The sequence below is a fragment of the Scyliorhinus torazame genome, chromosome 27 (assembly GCF_047496885.1).
Source record: "Scyliorhinus torazame isolate Kashiwa2021f chromosome 27, sScyTor2.1, whole genome shotgun sequence".
Lineage (NCBI taxonomy): Eukaryota > Metazoa > Chordata > Chondrichthyes > Carcharhiniformes > Scyliorhinidae > Scyliorhinus > Scyliorhinus torazame.
In genome coordinates, this window is record NC_092733.1 from 22653653 (window position 1) to 22669014 (window position 15362).

At 56.9% G+C, this 15362-nt stretch overlaps 1 protein-coding gene across 1 annotated transcript in view; it reads right to left on the reverse strand.

Moving 5' to 3' along the window:
• Positions 1-329: 329 nt before the first annotated feature.
• LOC140403300 (keratin, type I cytoskeletal 18-like) overlaps positions 330-15362 on the reverse strand; it is a 30333-nt gene continuing 15300 nt past the window's right edge. The window contains exons 4-10 of the mRNA XM_072491122.1: positions 13282-13443; positions 9040-9165; positions 7567-7787; positions 5554-5579; positions 3900-3933; positions 1915-1934; positions 330-774 (exon numbers count right to left, since the gene is read on the reverse strand). Of these exons, the coding sequence (XP_072347223.1) occupies positions 761-774; positions 1915-1934; positions 3900-3933; positions 5554-5579; positions 7567-7787; positions 9040-9165; positions 13282-13443 (603 nt within the window). The 3' untranslated portion in view covers positions 330-760. The remainder of the gene's footprint in view (positions 775-1914; positions 1935-3899; positions 3934-5553; positions 5580-7566; positions 7788-9039; positions 9166-13281; positions 13444-15362) is intronic.

Consider the following 15362-nt stretch of genomic DNA (forward strand, 5'->3'; position numbering starts at 1 on the left):
GTTCGTCTCAGTGATGGTGACCATGAAACCAATCATTATCGATGAAAACAACATTTGGTTCACTACTGTCCTTTAGGGAAGGAAATCTGCCGTCCTTACCCGGTCTGGCCTACACGTGACTCCAGGCCCACAGCAATGTGGTTGACTCTTAATGGCACCTTGAAATGGCCAAGGTGGCCCCTCGGTTCAAGGGGCAATTAGGGATAACCTTAAGCAATGCCCACATCCCCTGAAAACCTCGGTAACTGCCAGCAGTGCCCATTGGGGAAGGCCGCCCAATGGACCTTAAAGCTCATTCCAAATAAGTCTGGAACACAACAACTTGTCGATTGAGTTCGGAAAATGTTTTATTCATCAGCTTGAAAGCAGAAAGCGAAAAAGGCGTCGGAACCTCGGGGCACCTTAAATGCTGGAAGAGCGGATCCAGCTCAACCGTTCAAAGGTAACAAGTTACAAATGAAGACATTACGGCTGATTGGGGTGGGGCTAGAGGGCAAGGGGGGGGGGGGGGGGAGGTTGCGCTGACCCCTGGCTCTATTCCAGCCCCAGGGGTTTGGTTTGGAAATGGGGCAATTCTATAAGAAGTGAGCCTTGAAGTACAAATTTCATTGTTAGCAAAAGGACCAATAAGGGGAAGGAAGTCACGAGGGAGAAAATTCCCAAGATTCCCGAAATTCCAGCGAAAGCCACGGCAGCGAGTACGGATTGTGGCGCCTCAGCCTCGCGGCTTCCGAGGGTGATGCCACGCTGGTGAGGGTCCTCACGTTGCGACTTCTGAAATGACCGAATAAAACCTCAGTTAGCGTTCGAAGAAAAAAATCAACGGAGCGCTGCAGCGCTGGCTACGTCCAGTCTACCGCTCCGCTCTTTCCTAAACTAGGACCCTCGTGAATTTACACTTCTATTTTCCTGTGGTTCCCGCCCATTTCCTGCCCCCCCCCCCCTTCTTGAAGTCGGATGTCCGTCAGCCAGGACCGACTTGGATTCAATTATCTCCTGCCCTCTTTTGTGGTTTCACGCACAGCCGGATCTTTCCAAAGGATCTGCTAATACGAGAACAAAACTGAAGAACAAGCGACAGATGGCCCTATGGGGGGGGGGGTGCATTGGGACAGAAAAGAATTGGGCTTAAAGAAAGGGAGTGGGTCACGATGGAGCGGACGCTCCTAGTCTAAACTTGCTGAACTCAATGTCGAGGGCCAGTTTTGCTTTCGCCGAGCACTGACCTGCGTTTGACCTATTGACGCGTCTGCCGCTATCCTCACCTTCTCTAGTCCTTAACACTGCCATTGACACTTGCAATGCCTCGCGCCCTGAACAACTTTGTGCAATCCGTCCGAGCTCTCGCCCACCATGCGCTCTTCGATAAAATCCAGGCCGTTCCTCCCTGCTGGCAGCTCTCAGGAAGGGCCGCCTGGGCTGGAAGACGTTAACCCTGAATTCTCTCTCTCCACACACGCGGAGTCTTTTGCCGTTTGGACGCAAGACAAAAACGCACGCCAACCAACATCAAAAGAGGAGGGAGCCAGCTCGGGGCCGGGAACAGCAGAGAGAGAGAGAGAGAGAGGGAGAAAATAGTGGGAGCGTTCAAGCTGTGTGTGACCATCCTTCACATGTGAAGACAGGCAGTGTTGGGAGTTGTGCGCGCTGGCACATTAAACCGCGGAATCGCTCGCCGACCAATTGGCTGTCCTTTGCCCAGCTGGTGCCAGCCAGAGGCACTGCCCCCGTACTACCCCGGCTGCATTCAGGAAATTTCCATTTCTAAGACCCTGGATTAAAGCATGTATTAAAACTACCACCCGTGTGGTGTGGCCGAGGGTCAAGAGTGGGCCTCGGGCGCCTGTGCCCGCACCGCGCAAGCGGTGCCACCGAACAAGGGGGTTAAGAAGAGCGAAGAAGATCAATAGTTACCTCTTTCTATTGTGCTGGTGCTAGAAGTGGACAAAAAGGAAAACAGAATTGGTTAGCAGCTGTCGTGCACAAGGTTAGTATGTAAACAAAATGTGCCCACCCAGTCAAACCCAGGTCCCAATGCAAGTTTCAAATCTTAAAACCCATTTAGCCACCCGGGCACCCTGGATCCCGGCAGTACCACCTGGGTGCCAGTCTGGCATTTTGCCTGCACCGGGGGTCTTGGGGATTCTCCGACCCCACGCCAGACCGGAGAATCGCCAGGGGCGGCGTGAATCCCGCCCTGCCGGCGGATTCTCCGGCGCCAGTTTTTATGTGGGGGCGGGAAATGCGTCGCGCCGTTCGGGGGCCATTGGTAGCGCGATCGGGGCCCACCGATCCGCGGGCGGGCCTGTGCCGTGGGGGCACTCTTTCCCTGCACGCGGGCCGCTGTAACGGTCCGCCATGGCCGACGCACACGCTGGCGCTCCCGCGCTTGTGCCAACTTGCGCCGGCCGGCAGATGCCCTTTGGCGCCTTCAGCGTGGCACCATCGCCGGCGGCGCAGCTCCTGAAGGTGTGGAGGATTCCGCACCTTCCGGGCGGCCCGACGCCGGAGTGGTTAACGCCGCTCCTCGGCGCTGGTACGGCCTGCCCCGCCGGTTAGGGGAGAATCCCGCCCCAGGTTAGGTCGTGCCCTTAGTCACTTTTTGGGGGGGTCTTGGGGAGTTTCTCCCCGGTCTAACTCACAATTAGAAATGTTTTCATCACCGGGGAGCTGAACCCACCGGCCAAACTGAGGCCCTCAGAGGTCGGGACGCCATTTTGAAAGGGTGCCCTGGCCTCTCAGTGAGCTTGAGGGCCCCACACCCCCACCCAACCATGAACAATGTCACCCCCCACCCACACATGGGCATTACCCCTCCTTCCCCACCAAGTGAGGACACCCTGCTATGGGGTCGCTGAGGTGCCTTCCCCTGCCCCTTTTTGAGGCCTCACCACCTCCCGATATTGGGCACCCCCCCTTTTAGAGCCCCTTCCCTTCGCCCCCCCACTCCCCCCACCATTATGAGGCTCCTTCAGAGCTGCCCTTCAACCCCCACCCTTCAAACACCCCACTTCCCCCTTTCATGGGCGTGGCTCCCTCAGGCCCCGGCACTTGGCACTGCCACCCTGGCACCACGTCAGTGCCCCGCTTGCTTTGCAGGGCCAACCAGGCACCTTGGCAGTGTTTGGGTGCCAGGCTTGAGCTGTCAAGGTGCCCGGCTGCCAAAGAGGGTGCCAGGGTGCCCAGCCTGTTCTGTCCCCGACACCCAAGGGACCCCAATGGCCTGGGAACCCCCCCCCCAATGGCCTGGGAACCCCCCCCCCCCCCCCCTCCCCAGAAGCCATTACACCTGGTCCAGCTCATTTAAATATACCCAAGATGCCGAGGGGGTGTTGACAGGGTGGATGTCGAGAGGACGCTTCCTCTTGTGGAAGAATCTAGAAAACGGTGGGGGGGGGGGGGGGGGGGGGGGAGGGGGTCACTGTTTAAAAATAAAGGGTCGGCCATTAATGAGGAGAATTATTTTCCCTCAGAGGGCGGCGAGTCTCTGGAACTCTTCCTCAATAGGCAGTGGAAGCAGAGTCTGTGAATATTTTTAAGGCCGAGCGGGGCAGATTCTTGACTGCCAAGGGGGGTGAAAGGCTATTGGGCGGAGGGCAGGAATGCGGGGCTGAGGTCACAGTCAGATCAAGCCGCCATCTTATTGAATGGCGGAGCAGGCTCGAGGGGCCGAGTGGCCTTCTCCCGCTCCTGTCCCGCCACGCATCCCATGACCGACATTCGATCAGCCTGAAGAAGCGACTCCATCAATTCACTGCGGTCAACCTGGGGGCGGGGTCAACAAAATTGGGCATGCTGGGAAGGATGGCTGTTAACACTTTGAATTCGCTGTAACATTTAGGATATGAGGTCCAGAAATTTGTCATTGGTCCTCATAGGTCAACAATTGAGGGACTTACGTGATAATCGTACTCGAACCCCCCAAACTCATACCTAAAATAGGACAGGAAAGAGAACAGTTAACCGATTGCAAGGCGAACTACAATTCAAAATGGCGGCTGAACCCTCAATACCTCACCCTTCAACTCCAGTCACCCTCAAGAAATGGAGTCGTTAACAACAGGGAGGATGTGACGTTAGTCACCAGTTTGCCTTTATTGTGTGACACAGGTTAAGGGTCACAGCGGGGTAACACCAAGGTCAAGAGACTGTGGGCAAGCTGAGAAGGAGGCTAGGGAGAAGGGAAGCAACTCCGAGTTAATTGCTCACAGTTAGCAGGTGTGATGAATGGGTAATGTGCCTTTAAGATCATGCATGTAATGTCCCTTTAAGACCGGGTTTGGAACCCTGGGGGACACCGCCTCCGGCTCCACCTCCCAGGGGCCGGATACAAGGTGACGTCCTGTGGGCGGCGCTCAGTGGGCACTCATCTCTCCGGCTGGCGAAGTTCTCTGTTTATTAAAGCCTTCGTTTTACTCTCTCGTGTCATAATTGAGGGTATATCAGCAGGAAGGTGGAGAAAGGGGAGCGAGATTCATCATTCCTGGGCAAGGAATGCTCCGCATCTTTGGGGGCCGAGCCCCAACATTGAGGGGTTAGGCCGACGCCGGACGAATTTCCGCCCCGCCAGCTGGCGTGGAAATGACATCTCTGGGTGGCGCATGCGCGGGAGCGTCAGCGGCCGCTGATAGTTTCCCACGCATGCGCAGTGGAGGGAGTCTCTTCCGCCTCCGCCATGGTGGAGACCGTAGCGGAGGCGGAAGGGAAAGAGTGCCCCCACGGCACAGGCCCGCCCGCGGATCGGTGGGCCCCGATCGCGGGCCAGGCCACCGTGGGGGCACCCCCCGGGGCCAGATCGCCCCGCGCCCCCCCCCAGGACCCCGGAGCCCACCCACGCCGCCTTGTCCCGCTGTTCAAAAGGTGGTTTAATCCACGCCGGCGGGACAGGCAATTTATCGGCGGGACTTCGGCCCATCCGGGCCGGAGAATCGAGCGGGGGGGCCCGCCAACCGGCGCGGCGTGATTCCCGCCCCGCCGAATATCCGGTACCGGAGACTTCGGCAACCGGCGGGGGCGGGATTCACGGCAGCCCCCGGCGATTCTCCAACCCGGCGGGGGGTCGGAGAATGACGCCCCAGAACAGTAGACAAGGAAACCAATTGGGGCAGACTGAAGGAAATATGACTATTTGCCGCACATTGTCCCTTAGTGAGGTGCAGCAAATAATAATTTTAATAATCTTTATTGTCACAAGTAGGCTTACATTAACACCTGCCATGAAGTTACTGTGAAAATCTTCTAGTCGCCACATTCCGGCGCCTGTTCAGGTACACAGAGGGAGAATTCAGAATGTCCAATTCACCTAACAACACGTCTTTCAGTACTTGTGGGAGGAAACCGGAGCACCCGGAGGAAACCCACGCAGACACGGGGAGGACGTGCAGATTCCGCACAGACAGTGACCCAGCGGGGAATCGAACCTGGGACCCAGGCGCTGTGAAGCAGCAGTGCTAACCACTGTGCTACCGTGCCTTGGTTGATGGGTTACGGCAGGAGATTAGAAGAACCACTCGACAAAAAACGTCACTCTCAAAATCACATGAAGCCACTTACCACTTGAAGATGATCTGCCAACCAGGCTAGAGTGAGGGTAGGGTGGGGTTTTGTGGGGTGGGGGAGGGGAGGAGAGAAAAGAGAAAGATTTTTAAAACTTAGCTCCTGCGGCAAGGTGAACCATGTAGCAGATCTAAAACAGCAGCATGGGCAGTCTCTAGGCAAACACTCTACCCTGTCTGTGACCAACAGAGAGCGACCCTACAGAAAGTCACCTCGTGGCTTCTTCCTTGAACGCTGTGGGTGGTCCTCTCTCAGGAAACCTCAATGGGTAACAGGTGAATTCTCCCGGGATTTTATCCCTGAGTTGTCAACAAAGAATCGTAGATCTACCACTCAGACTCTCATTAGTTCAACAGCCTGGTGAGATGCTGGAGCCTCCATCAGCCAATCGCCTCCCACCATTCCAGAAAATCCTTCGCCCAGGGGGTAAAGCCATTCCCGTCCCTCCCGCCAACCATCCCGGCCTACTAGGTTGCCCAGCCGCCACTCTCACTTGTCCAGGGAGAGAAACGGCAGATGTCATTGTCTTCGCTCATCTTTAACCCCAAGTTAATAATAATCGCTTATCGTCACTTCAATGACGTTACTGTGAAAAGCCCCTAGTCGCCACATTCCGGCGCCTGTTCGGCTGGCACGGGAATTTGAGCTATTTAGCCAAGTGCGCTAAACCAGCCCCTAGTTGCGAGTGGGGGGGGGGGGGGTGGGGTGCGAGGGGGTCGTGGATCAAACTTATGCCCACATACCGCCACATTGGTGGGCCGCCGACTTGTCCTCACTCACTGCAAAGTTGACTGAGGTTTCCGATTGAGCCGATAAACTGCGTAGATCTAGTCACCCTGGTCACCACGTTACAGGAAGGACACATTTGCTCCAGAGTGGGTGCAGAGGAGATTCCCAAGAACTGTTGCCAGGGTTTGAAAATTGCAGCTCCGAGGAGAGATCAGACAGGCTGGCGGTTATCTTCCTTCGGGCAGAGGAGGTTGAGGGGTGACCTAATTGGGGTGTACAAAACTATGAGGGGCCTAGGCAGAGTAAGACAGGAAACACTTGTTTCCACCCGCCCCTCCCCTCCGAGCTGAGGAATCAAGTGGGCATAGATTGAAGGTGATTGGTAGAAGGAATAGAGGGGACATGAGGAAAGGCTTTTCATTAATTAATTTGCTGCCTACATTGGTGATTGAAGATGAAACGTTCAATTCATTTGAAAGGTGTCTGGATCTGAAGCTGCTCGAACCTGGAAGGCTGCAGACCAGAGGCAAAATTCTCCGGAAACGGCGCGATGTCCGCCGACTGGCGCCCAAAACGGCGCAAATCAGACGGGCATCGCGCCGCCCCAAAGGTGCGGAATGCTCCGCATCTTTGGGGGCCGAGCTCGAGCATTGAGGGGCTAGATCGGCGCCGGATGAATTTCCGCCCCGCCAGCTGGCGGAAAAGGCCTTTGGTGCCCCGCCAGCTGGCGCGGAAATGACATCTCCGGGCTGCGCATGCACGGGAGCGTCAGCGGCCGCTGACAGTTTCCCGCGCATGCGCAGTGGAGGGAATCTCTTCCGCATCCGCCATGGTGGAGACCGTGGCGTTGGCGGAAGGGAAAGAGTGCCCCCACGGCACAGGCCCGCCCGCGGATCGGTGGGCCCCGACCGCGGGCCAGGCCACCGTGGGGGCACCCCCCGGGGCCAGATCGCCCCGCGCCCCCCCCCAGGACCCCGGAGCCCGCCCGCGCCGCCTTGTCCCGCCGGTAAGGTAGGTGGTTCAATTTACGCCGGCGGGACAGGCATTTTAGCGGCGTGACTTCGGCCCATCCGGGCCGGAGAATCGCGCGGGGGGGGCCCGCCAATCGGCGCGGCGCGATTCCCGCCCCCGCCGAATCTCCGGTGCCGGAGACTTCGGCAACCGGCGGGGCGTCGGAGAATCCCTCCCTATAACCTTTCTATGATTCTCACTACCAGTGCGAATAGCCACATTTTCCGCCTCACTCGTAAAACAGCACCCTGGCATTTATCTGGATCTTACTTTTGGTTCCCTCCTTCCAGGAGAGATTTGTAGTCCTGAATCTCGGCCTCCAGCTTCATCTTCAGGTTGAGGAGCGTCTGGTAATCCTGGGTCTGTACTGTCAAGTTGTTCCTGATAGATCCCAGTTCCCCTTCCAGCTGGGCACACTTGCTGAGCAGCCTCTGGAGCTCCATGTCGTATCTCGCTTCCGTATTCTCCAGTGAATTCTGCAGGGCGGCCAGCTAAGAAGATCAAGAAGGTTTCAGTCAGTGTGAAGGCCTGTTTGAGCGGGCCGCTCCCCCGGTCAGTGTGAAGGCCTGTTTGGGCGGGTCGTTCCCCCGGTCAGTGTGAAGGCCTGTTTGAGCGGGCCGCTCCCCTGGTCAGCGTGAAGGCCTGTTTGAGCGGGTCGTTCCCCCGGTCAGTGTGAAGGCCTGTTTGAGCGGGTCGTTCCCCCGGTCAGTGTGAAGGCCTGTTTGGGCGGGTCGTTCCCCCGGTCAGTGTGAAGGCCTGTTTGAGCGGGCCGCTCCCCTGGTCAGCGTGAAGGCCTGTTTGAGCGGGTCGTTCCCCCGGTCAGTGTGAAGGCCTGTTTGAGCGGGTCGTTCCCCCGGTCAGTGTGAAGGCCTGTTTGAGCGGGCCGCTCCCCCGGTCAGTGTGAAGGCCTCTTTGAGCGGGCCACTCCCCCGGTCAGTGTGAAGGCCTCTTTGAGTGGGCCGCTCTCCCGGTCAGTGTGAAGGCCTGTTTGAGCGGAATGCTCCCCCTGTCAGTGTGAAGGCCTGTTTGAGCGGGTCGTTCCCACGGTCAGTGTGAAGGCCTGTTTGAGCGGGCCCCTACCCAGATCAGTGTGAAGGCCTGTTTGAGCGGGTCGTTCCCCCGGTCAGTGTGAAGGCCTGTTTGAGCGGGCTGCTCCCCCGGTCAGTGTGAAGGCTTGTTTGAGCGGGTCGTTCCCCCGGTCAGTGTGAAGGCCTGTTTGAGCGGGCCCCTACCCAGGTCAGTGTGAAGGCCTGTTTGAGCGGGCTGCTCCCCCGGTCAGTATGAAGGCTTGTTTGAGTGGGCCTCTCCCCGGTCAGTGTGAAGGCCTGTTTGAACGGGCCCCTACCCAGGTCAGTGTGAGGGCCTGTTTGGGCGGGTCGTTCCCCCGGTCAGTGTGAAGGCCTGTTTGAGCGGGTCGCTCCCCTGGTCAGTGTGAAGGCCTGTTTGAGTGGGCTGCTCCCCCGGTTAGTGTGAAGGCCTGTTTGAGCGGGTCGCTCCCCCGGTCAGTGTGAGGGCCTGTTTGGGCGGGTCGTTCCCCCGGTCAGTGTGAAGGCCTGTTTGAGCGGGTCGCTCCCCCGGTCAGTGTGAAGGCCTGTTTGAATGGGCCGCTCCCCCGGGCAGTGTGAAAGCCTGTTTGAGCAGGATATCTCCAATCCACCCTCCTCCTCTCCCCCCCCGCCCCACCCCCGGAGCCGCGTCCAGGTAAACCCCGCACTCCAACGTGAATTGCCAAAGCACACTTACGCTGCCATATAGGGCGTTGTAATCGGCGTCAAGGGTCTGGATCTGCTGTCTCAATCCAGTCAGTTCCACCTGACCCGAGGTGAGAGCCTGGGTGTTCTGCATGACCTGCGTGTTTTGAACCTGCACCTGAGAAATCGGAGCGAGAGAGAGAGAGAAGGAGAGGTTGACACTTGCGAAAAATGACGTTATTCAGATAATCCCATCCACACTGTTCTGAAATGGAAACAAAACACGCTCGGCGGTGAGGGGGCGGCGGTGAGGGGGCGGCGGTGAGGGGGCGGCGGTGAGGGGGCGGCGGTGAGGGGGCGGCGGTGAGGGGGCGGCGGTGAGGGGGCGGCGGTGAGGGGGCGCGATGGGGGTTGCCTGGAAAACATTTTGAGTCCGTGTGACTTTTCTTCGGAGTTTAACTGGCTTCAAACCTTGGCAGAAAGTTCCGGAAGCACAGGTCTGTCACCGTTCCAATGGCGACTCGATCCCAATGGTCCTCCTCTGAGGCACTGTGAGCCAACATTGCTCTTGTGGGGGGGGGGGGGGGCAATACCTGAATTCTGGTAACCTGGCTTGAGGGACTTGTTGTTGGATGAGAAGCAATTGCAGGGGATGGGGTGGTGGGGGGGGGGGGGGAGGGGCGAGATCCTGTTTGAGATCCGCGCAGGAGGCGGGGGAGGGGCGAGATCCTGTGCTACAAAATAAAAATTTACAAACATGCAAATTCGGATCAGGAGGAGGCCACTCAGCCCCTGTTGCCTGTTCTGCCATCCCAATATGGCCGCGGATCACCTGATCATAATCTAATTCCTGTCGACCTCCCTGATAACCTTTCACCCCCTCGTTAATCAAGAATCTATCTCCCTCTGCCTTAAAAATCTGCTGCCTCTGTTTCCACTGCCTCTCGAGGAAGCGAGCTCCAGAGACACAACATCCTCTGAGAGAAAAAAATATTTCTCCTCATCTCTGCCGAAGTGGGAGGCCCCGTATTTTTAAACAGTGACCCGCCCCCCCCCCCCCCAGTTCTGGATTCTCCCACAAGAGGAAACATCCTCTCCACATCCACCCTGTCAATCCCCCTCAGGATCTTAATCACAATAATAATAATCTTCATCAGTGTAACGAGTAGGCTTACATTAACACTGCAATGAAGTTACTGTGAAAAGCCCCTAGTCGCCACATTCCGGCGCCTGTTCGGGTACACGGAGGGAGAATTCAGAATGTCAAATTCACCTAACAGCACGTCTTTCGGGACTTGTGGGAGGAAACCGGAACGCCCGGAGGAAACCCACGCAGACACGGGGAGAACGTGCAGACTCCGCACAGTCAGTGACCCGAGCCGGGAATCGAACCCGGGACCCTGGAGCTGTGAAGCAACCGTGCTAACCACTGTGCCATCCAGGTTCGATCAAGTTGCCTCTTGCTCTTCTACACTCCAGCGGACACAAACCCAACCTCTCCAGTTTTTCTTCATAAGACAACCCACCCATTCCTGGTATTAGTCTGGTAAACCTACCCTGAACTGTCGCTAACGCCTTTACAATTAGAACAACCAGATTAGGAATTGCTTCCAATCCCTAAAGTTAGAGTTAGCGGGTGGTGTGGTGTTCTTTCTGTTGCTAATTTAAGGATGGTTAGCGTAGTGTTCACAAAGACCACAAATAACTTTTAAATTGGACAAAGCTATAAATGGGCAGCACGGTAGCATTGTGGATAGCACAATTGCTTCACAGCTCCAGGGTCCCAGGTTCGATTCCGGCTTGGGTCACTGACTGTGCGGAGTCTGCACATCCTCCCCGTGTCTGCGTGGGTTTCCTCCGGGTGCTCCGGTTTCCTCCCACAGTCCAAACATGTGCAGGTTAGGTGGATTGGCCATGATAAATTGCCCTCAGTGTCCAAAATTGCCATTAGTGTTGGGTGGGGTTACTGGGTTGTGGGGATGGGGTGGAGGTGTTGACCTTGGGTAGGGTGCTCTTTCCAAGAGCCGGTGCAGACTCGATGGGCCGAATGGCCTCCTTCTGCACTGTAAATTCTATGATAATCTAAATTCTATGAAATTAATTAACACTACTTAATTGGATTTGACACTTACTCCTATATAATACACAGTTGATAATTAACATATAATCTACACTCATCTACTACTAATCTCTACACTATTACATTAAATATGGGGCGAAATTCTCCCCAAACGGCGCGATGTCCGCCGACTGGCGCCCAAAACGGCGCCAATCAGACGGGCATCACGCCGCCCCAAAGGTGCGGAATGCTCCGCATCTTTGGGGGCCGAGCCCCAACATTGAGGGGCTAGGCCGGCGCCGGAGGGATTTCCACCCCGCCAGCTGGCGGAAACGGCGTTTGTTGCCCCGCCAGCTGGCGTGGAAATGACATGTCGGGGCGGCGCATGCGCGGGAGCGTCAGCGGCCGCTGACAGTTTCCCACGCATGCGCAGTGGAGGGAGTCTCTTCCGCTTCCGCCATGGTGGAGGCGGAAGGGAAAGAGTGCCCCCACGGCACAGGCCCGCCCGCGGATCGGTGGGCCCCGATCGCGGGCCAGGCCACCGTGGGGGGCACCCCCCGGGGCCAGATCGCCCCGCGCCCCCCCCAGGACCCCGGAGCCCGCCCACGCCGCCTTGTCCCGCCGGTAAATAGGTACTCTAATTTACGTCGGCGGGACAGGCAATTTCTCGGCGGGACTTCGGCCCATCCGGGCCGGAGACTCAAGCAGGGGGGGCCCGCCAACCGGCGCGGCCCGAGTCCCGCCCCCGCCGAATATCCAGTCCCGGAGACTTCGGCAACCGGCGGGGGCGGGATTCACGGCGGCCAACGGCCATTCTCCAACCCGCTGTGGGGTCGGAGAATGACGCCCATGATCTGCTCTCACTTACACTGGGTGAGATTCTCTGACCCCGCGCTGGGTCAGAGAATCGCCGGGGGGGGGGGGGAGGCGGCGTGAATCGCGCCACGCCGCCCCGACGCGATTCTCCACAGAGCGGAGAATCGGCGCCATTGGGGCTGCCGCGGTCGGTGCGGCGCCGGCCGGGGGCCGCTCTACCCGGCCCCGCCGCGATTCTCCAGCCCGGAGGGACCAAGCAGCCCTATAAAAAAAAAAACGAGTCCCGCCGGCTCCGTTCTAACCTGCTCTGAGCCGGCGGGACCTCGGCGTTGAAGGGTCGGGTGGCGGCCTGTGGGGGGGGGGGGGGGGGGGGTGGTGGGGGTGGGGGGGGGGTCTGACCCCGGGGGGGAGGGGGGCCCTCTGATGTGGCCTGGCCCGCGATCGGCGGGCGGCCTCTCTGTCTCCCGGCCTCCTTTCTTCCACGCCGGCGCCTGTACTCTTGCGCCATGTTAGGTCGGGGCCGGCGCGGACACGGGAGACACCGCGCACGTGCGTAAATTGCGCCGGTGGGACTGCGCATGCGCGGGTTCGCGCTTGACCCACTGCGCATGCGCGCATCCCCCGGCGCCCATTCCACGGCCGGATCAGCAACTGCAGCGGCGTGAACCGCCCCAGCGACGTGCTGGCCCCCTGTGGGGGCCGGAATTGCTGATCCTGGGGCCGTGTCGAGAAACGTGACGACGTTTCCGACGGCCTCAACACCTAGCCTCAGGATCAGAGAATCCCGCCCACCTTTCCTTCGGTCTGTACTCCAGCTACCTCCTTCACTTCTCTCCCCCACAAGGCTTAGCATCAATGTCTTATATGCTTGTACATCTCGCTCGCACTAGAGGTTGATTTCGGCATTTCATTAACCCTTGCCGTCCTTACATTTATGATAATGTCACAGGTGGGAATCTCCGATCATGTCGGTGGGCGGGACCCGTCGCGAGCCAGGACGGAGGATTTGGCGTTCCAGCCCCAACTCCATTCACTTTCAGCGGCACTGGGAAATCCCGGCCCCGAGCGAAGGCAGCCAAACTTGGCCAATGCCTACGGTTCAGCTTGGGGGTTGCCAGCCGTGTGCGCCCAAGAGTCAGCCCTCAATCTCCCCACTGTCGTCATTAACGTGGACTCGGAAGGGCAGCAGGGTGGCGCAGTGGGTTAGCACCGCTGCCTCACGGCGCCGAGGTCCCGGGTTCGATCCCGGCTCTGGGTCACTGTCCGTGTGGAGTTTGCGCATTCTCCCCGTGTCTGCGCGGGTTTCGCCCCCACAACCCAAAGATGTGCAGGCTAGGTGGATTGGCCACACTAAATTGCCCCTTAATTGGAAAAAAAAAAATTGGGTACTCTAAATTTATTAAAAGAGCTCGATCCTACCTGTTGCTGGTACCAATTATCCAAGTCTTTTTGATTGGTGTCGACTAACTTGGTATAGCTGTCGCGCATTTCCTGCATGGCGGCAGCCACATCGACAGAAGGACCTGAATCCACCTCCACATGGATATCTTGGGTCTTCTGCTGTCGCAGCACCTTCAGTTCCTGAAAACGCAAGGCTCAATGAAAAGGGAGGACGGTCCGGGCGAAGCAAGGGTGGGAAGCCATCCAGCGAATCTCAGCTTCCACCACTTTCTCCAGTCCAATAATGGAGGGAGTGCAAAGCAAGGGTTTGAAAGCTGGGCAAGGAAGGGCAGAGATCAAGAATGAGCAGCTGAGAAGGAGATGGGAGAAGTGGATACAGAATAAAGAAAAAAAAAAGTGCAGAGGGAGAGAGAGAAAGACAGACAGACGACCGAGACAGAGAGCGAAAGGTGCAGAGTGAGAGGCGTAGACAGGGAGGGACTCAGAGAGAGTGACACAGTGAGACTCAGAGAGAGAGACAGAGAGAGACTCAGAGAGAGAGAGAGAGAGAGACAGAGAGAGACAGAGAGAGAGAGAGAGAGAGACTCAGAGAGACAGAGAGACTCAGAGAGAGAGACAGAGAGAGACTCAGAGAGAGAGAGAGAGAGACAGAGAGAGAGAGAGAGAGAGAGAGACTCAGAGAGACAGAGAGACTCAGAGAGAGAGACAGAGAGACAGAGAGAGAGACAGAGAGAGAGAGAGAGACTCAGAGAGACAGTGAGACTCAGAGAGAGAGACAGAGAGAGACTCAGAGAGAGAGAGACAGAGAGAGAGACAGAGAGAGAGACTCAGAGAGACAGTGAGACTCAGAGAGAGAGAGGTACAGGGAGACTTAGAGAGAGAGAGACACAGAGAGACTCAGAGAGAGAGAGACACAGAGAGACTCAGAGAGAGAGACAGAGGGACTTAGAGAGAGACAGAGAGACTCAGAGAGAGAGAGACACACAGAGAGACTCAGAGAGAGAGAGACACAGAGAGACTCAGAGAGAGAGAGACAGAGGGACTTAGAGGGAGAGAGACACAGAGAGACTCAGAGAGAGAGACAGAGGGACTTAGAGGGAGAGAGACACAGAGAGACTCAGAGAGAGAGAGACAGAGAGACTCAGAGAGAGACACAGAGAGACTCAGAGAGAGAGACAGAGAGACTCAGAGAGAGAGACACAGAGAGACTCAGAGAGAGACACAGAGAGACTCAGAGAGAGACACAGAGAGACTCAGAGAGAGAGACAGAGAGACTCAGAGAGAGAGACACAGAGAGACTCAGAGAGAGACACAGAGAGACTCAGAGAGAGACACAGAGAGACTCAGAGAGAGACACAGAGAGACTCAGAGACTCAGAGAGAGACACAGAGAGACTCAGAGAGAGACACAGAGACTCAGAGAGCGAGAGACAGATGGAGACACAGAGAGAGACTCACAGAGAGAGAGAGACAGAGGGACTTAGAGAGAGACAGAGAGAGACTCACAGACAGACAGAGAGAGAGAGAGACTCGGTGACACAGAGAGACTCAAAGAGAGAGAGAGAGAGAGAGAGATTTAGAGAGAGAGACAGAGAGAGAGACTCAGAGAGAGTCACAGAGAGAGTGACTGACAGAGAGAGAGACTTAGAGAGAGACACAGAGAGAGTGACTGACAGAGAGACTTAGAGACAGACAGCGAGAGAGTGACTCACAGAGAGAGAGAGACAGAGAGACTTAGAGAGAGACAGAGAGAGACAGAGAGAGAGACTCACAGACAGTGAGAGAGAGACTCAGTGACACAGAGAGACTCAGAGAGAGATAGAGAGATTTGGAGAGAGAGACTCAGAGAGAGAGAGACTCAGAGAGAGACACAGAGAGAGTGACTGACAGAGAGAGAGACTTAGAGAGAAACACAGAGAGAGTGACTGACAGAGAGACTTAGAGATAGACAGAGAGAGAGTGACTTACAGAGAGAGAGAGCGACAGAGAGACTTAGAGAGAGAGACACAGAGAGACTTAGAGAGAGACAGAGAGAGAGACAGAAAGACTCACAGACAGTGAGAGACTCAGTGACACAGAGAGACTCAGAGAGAGATAGAG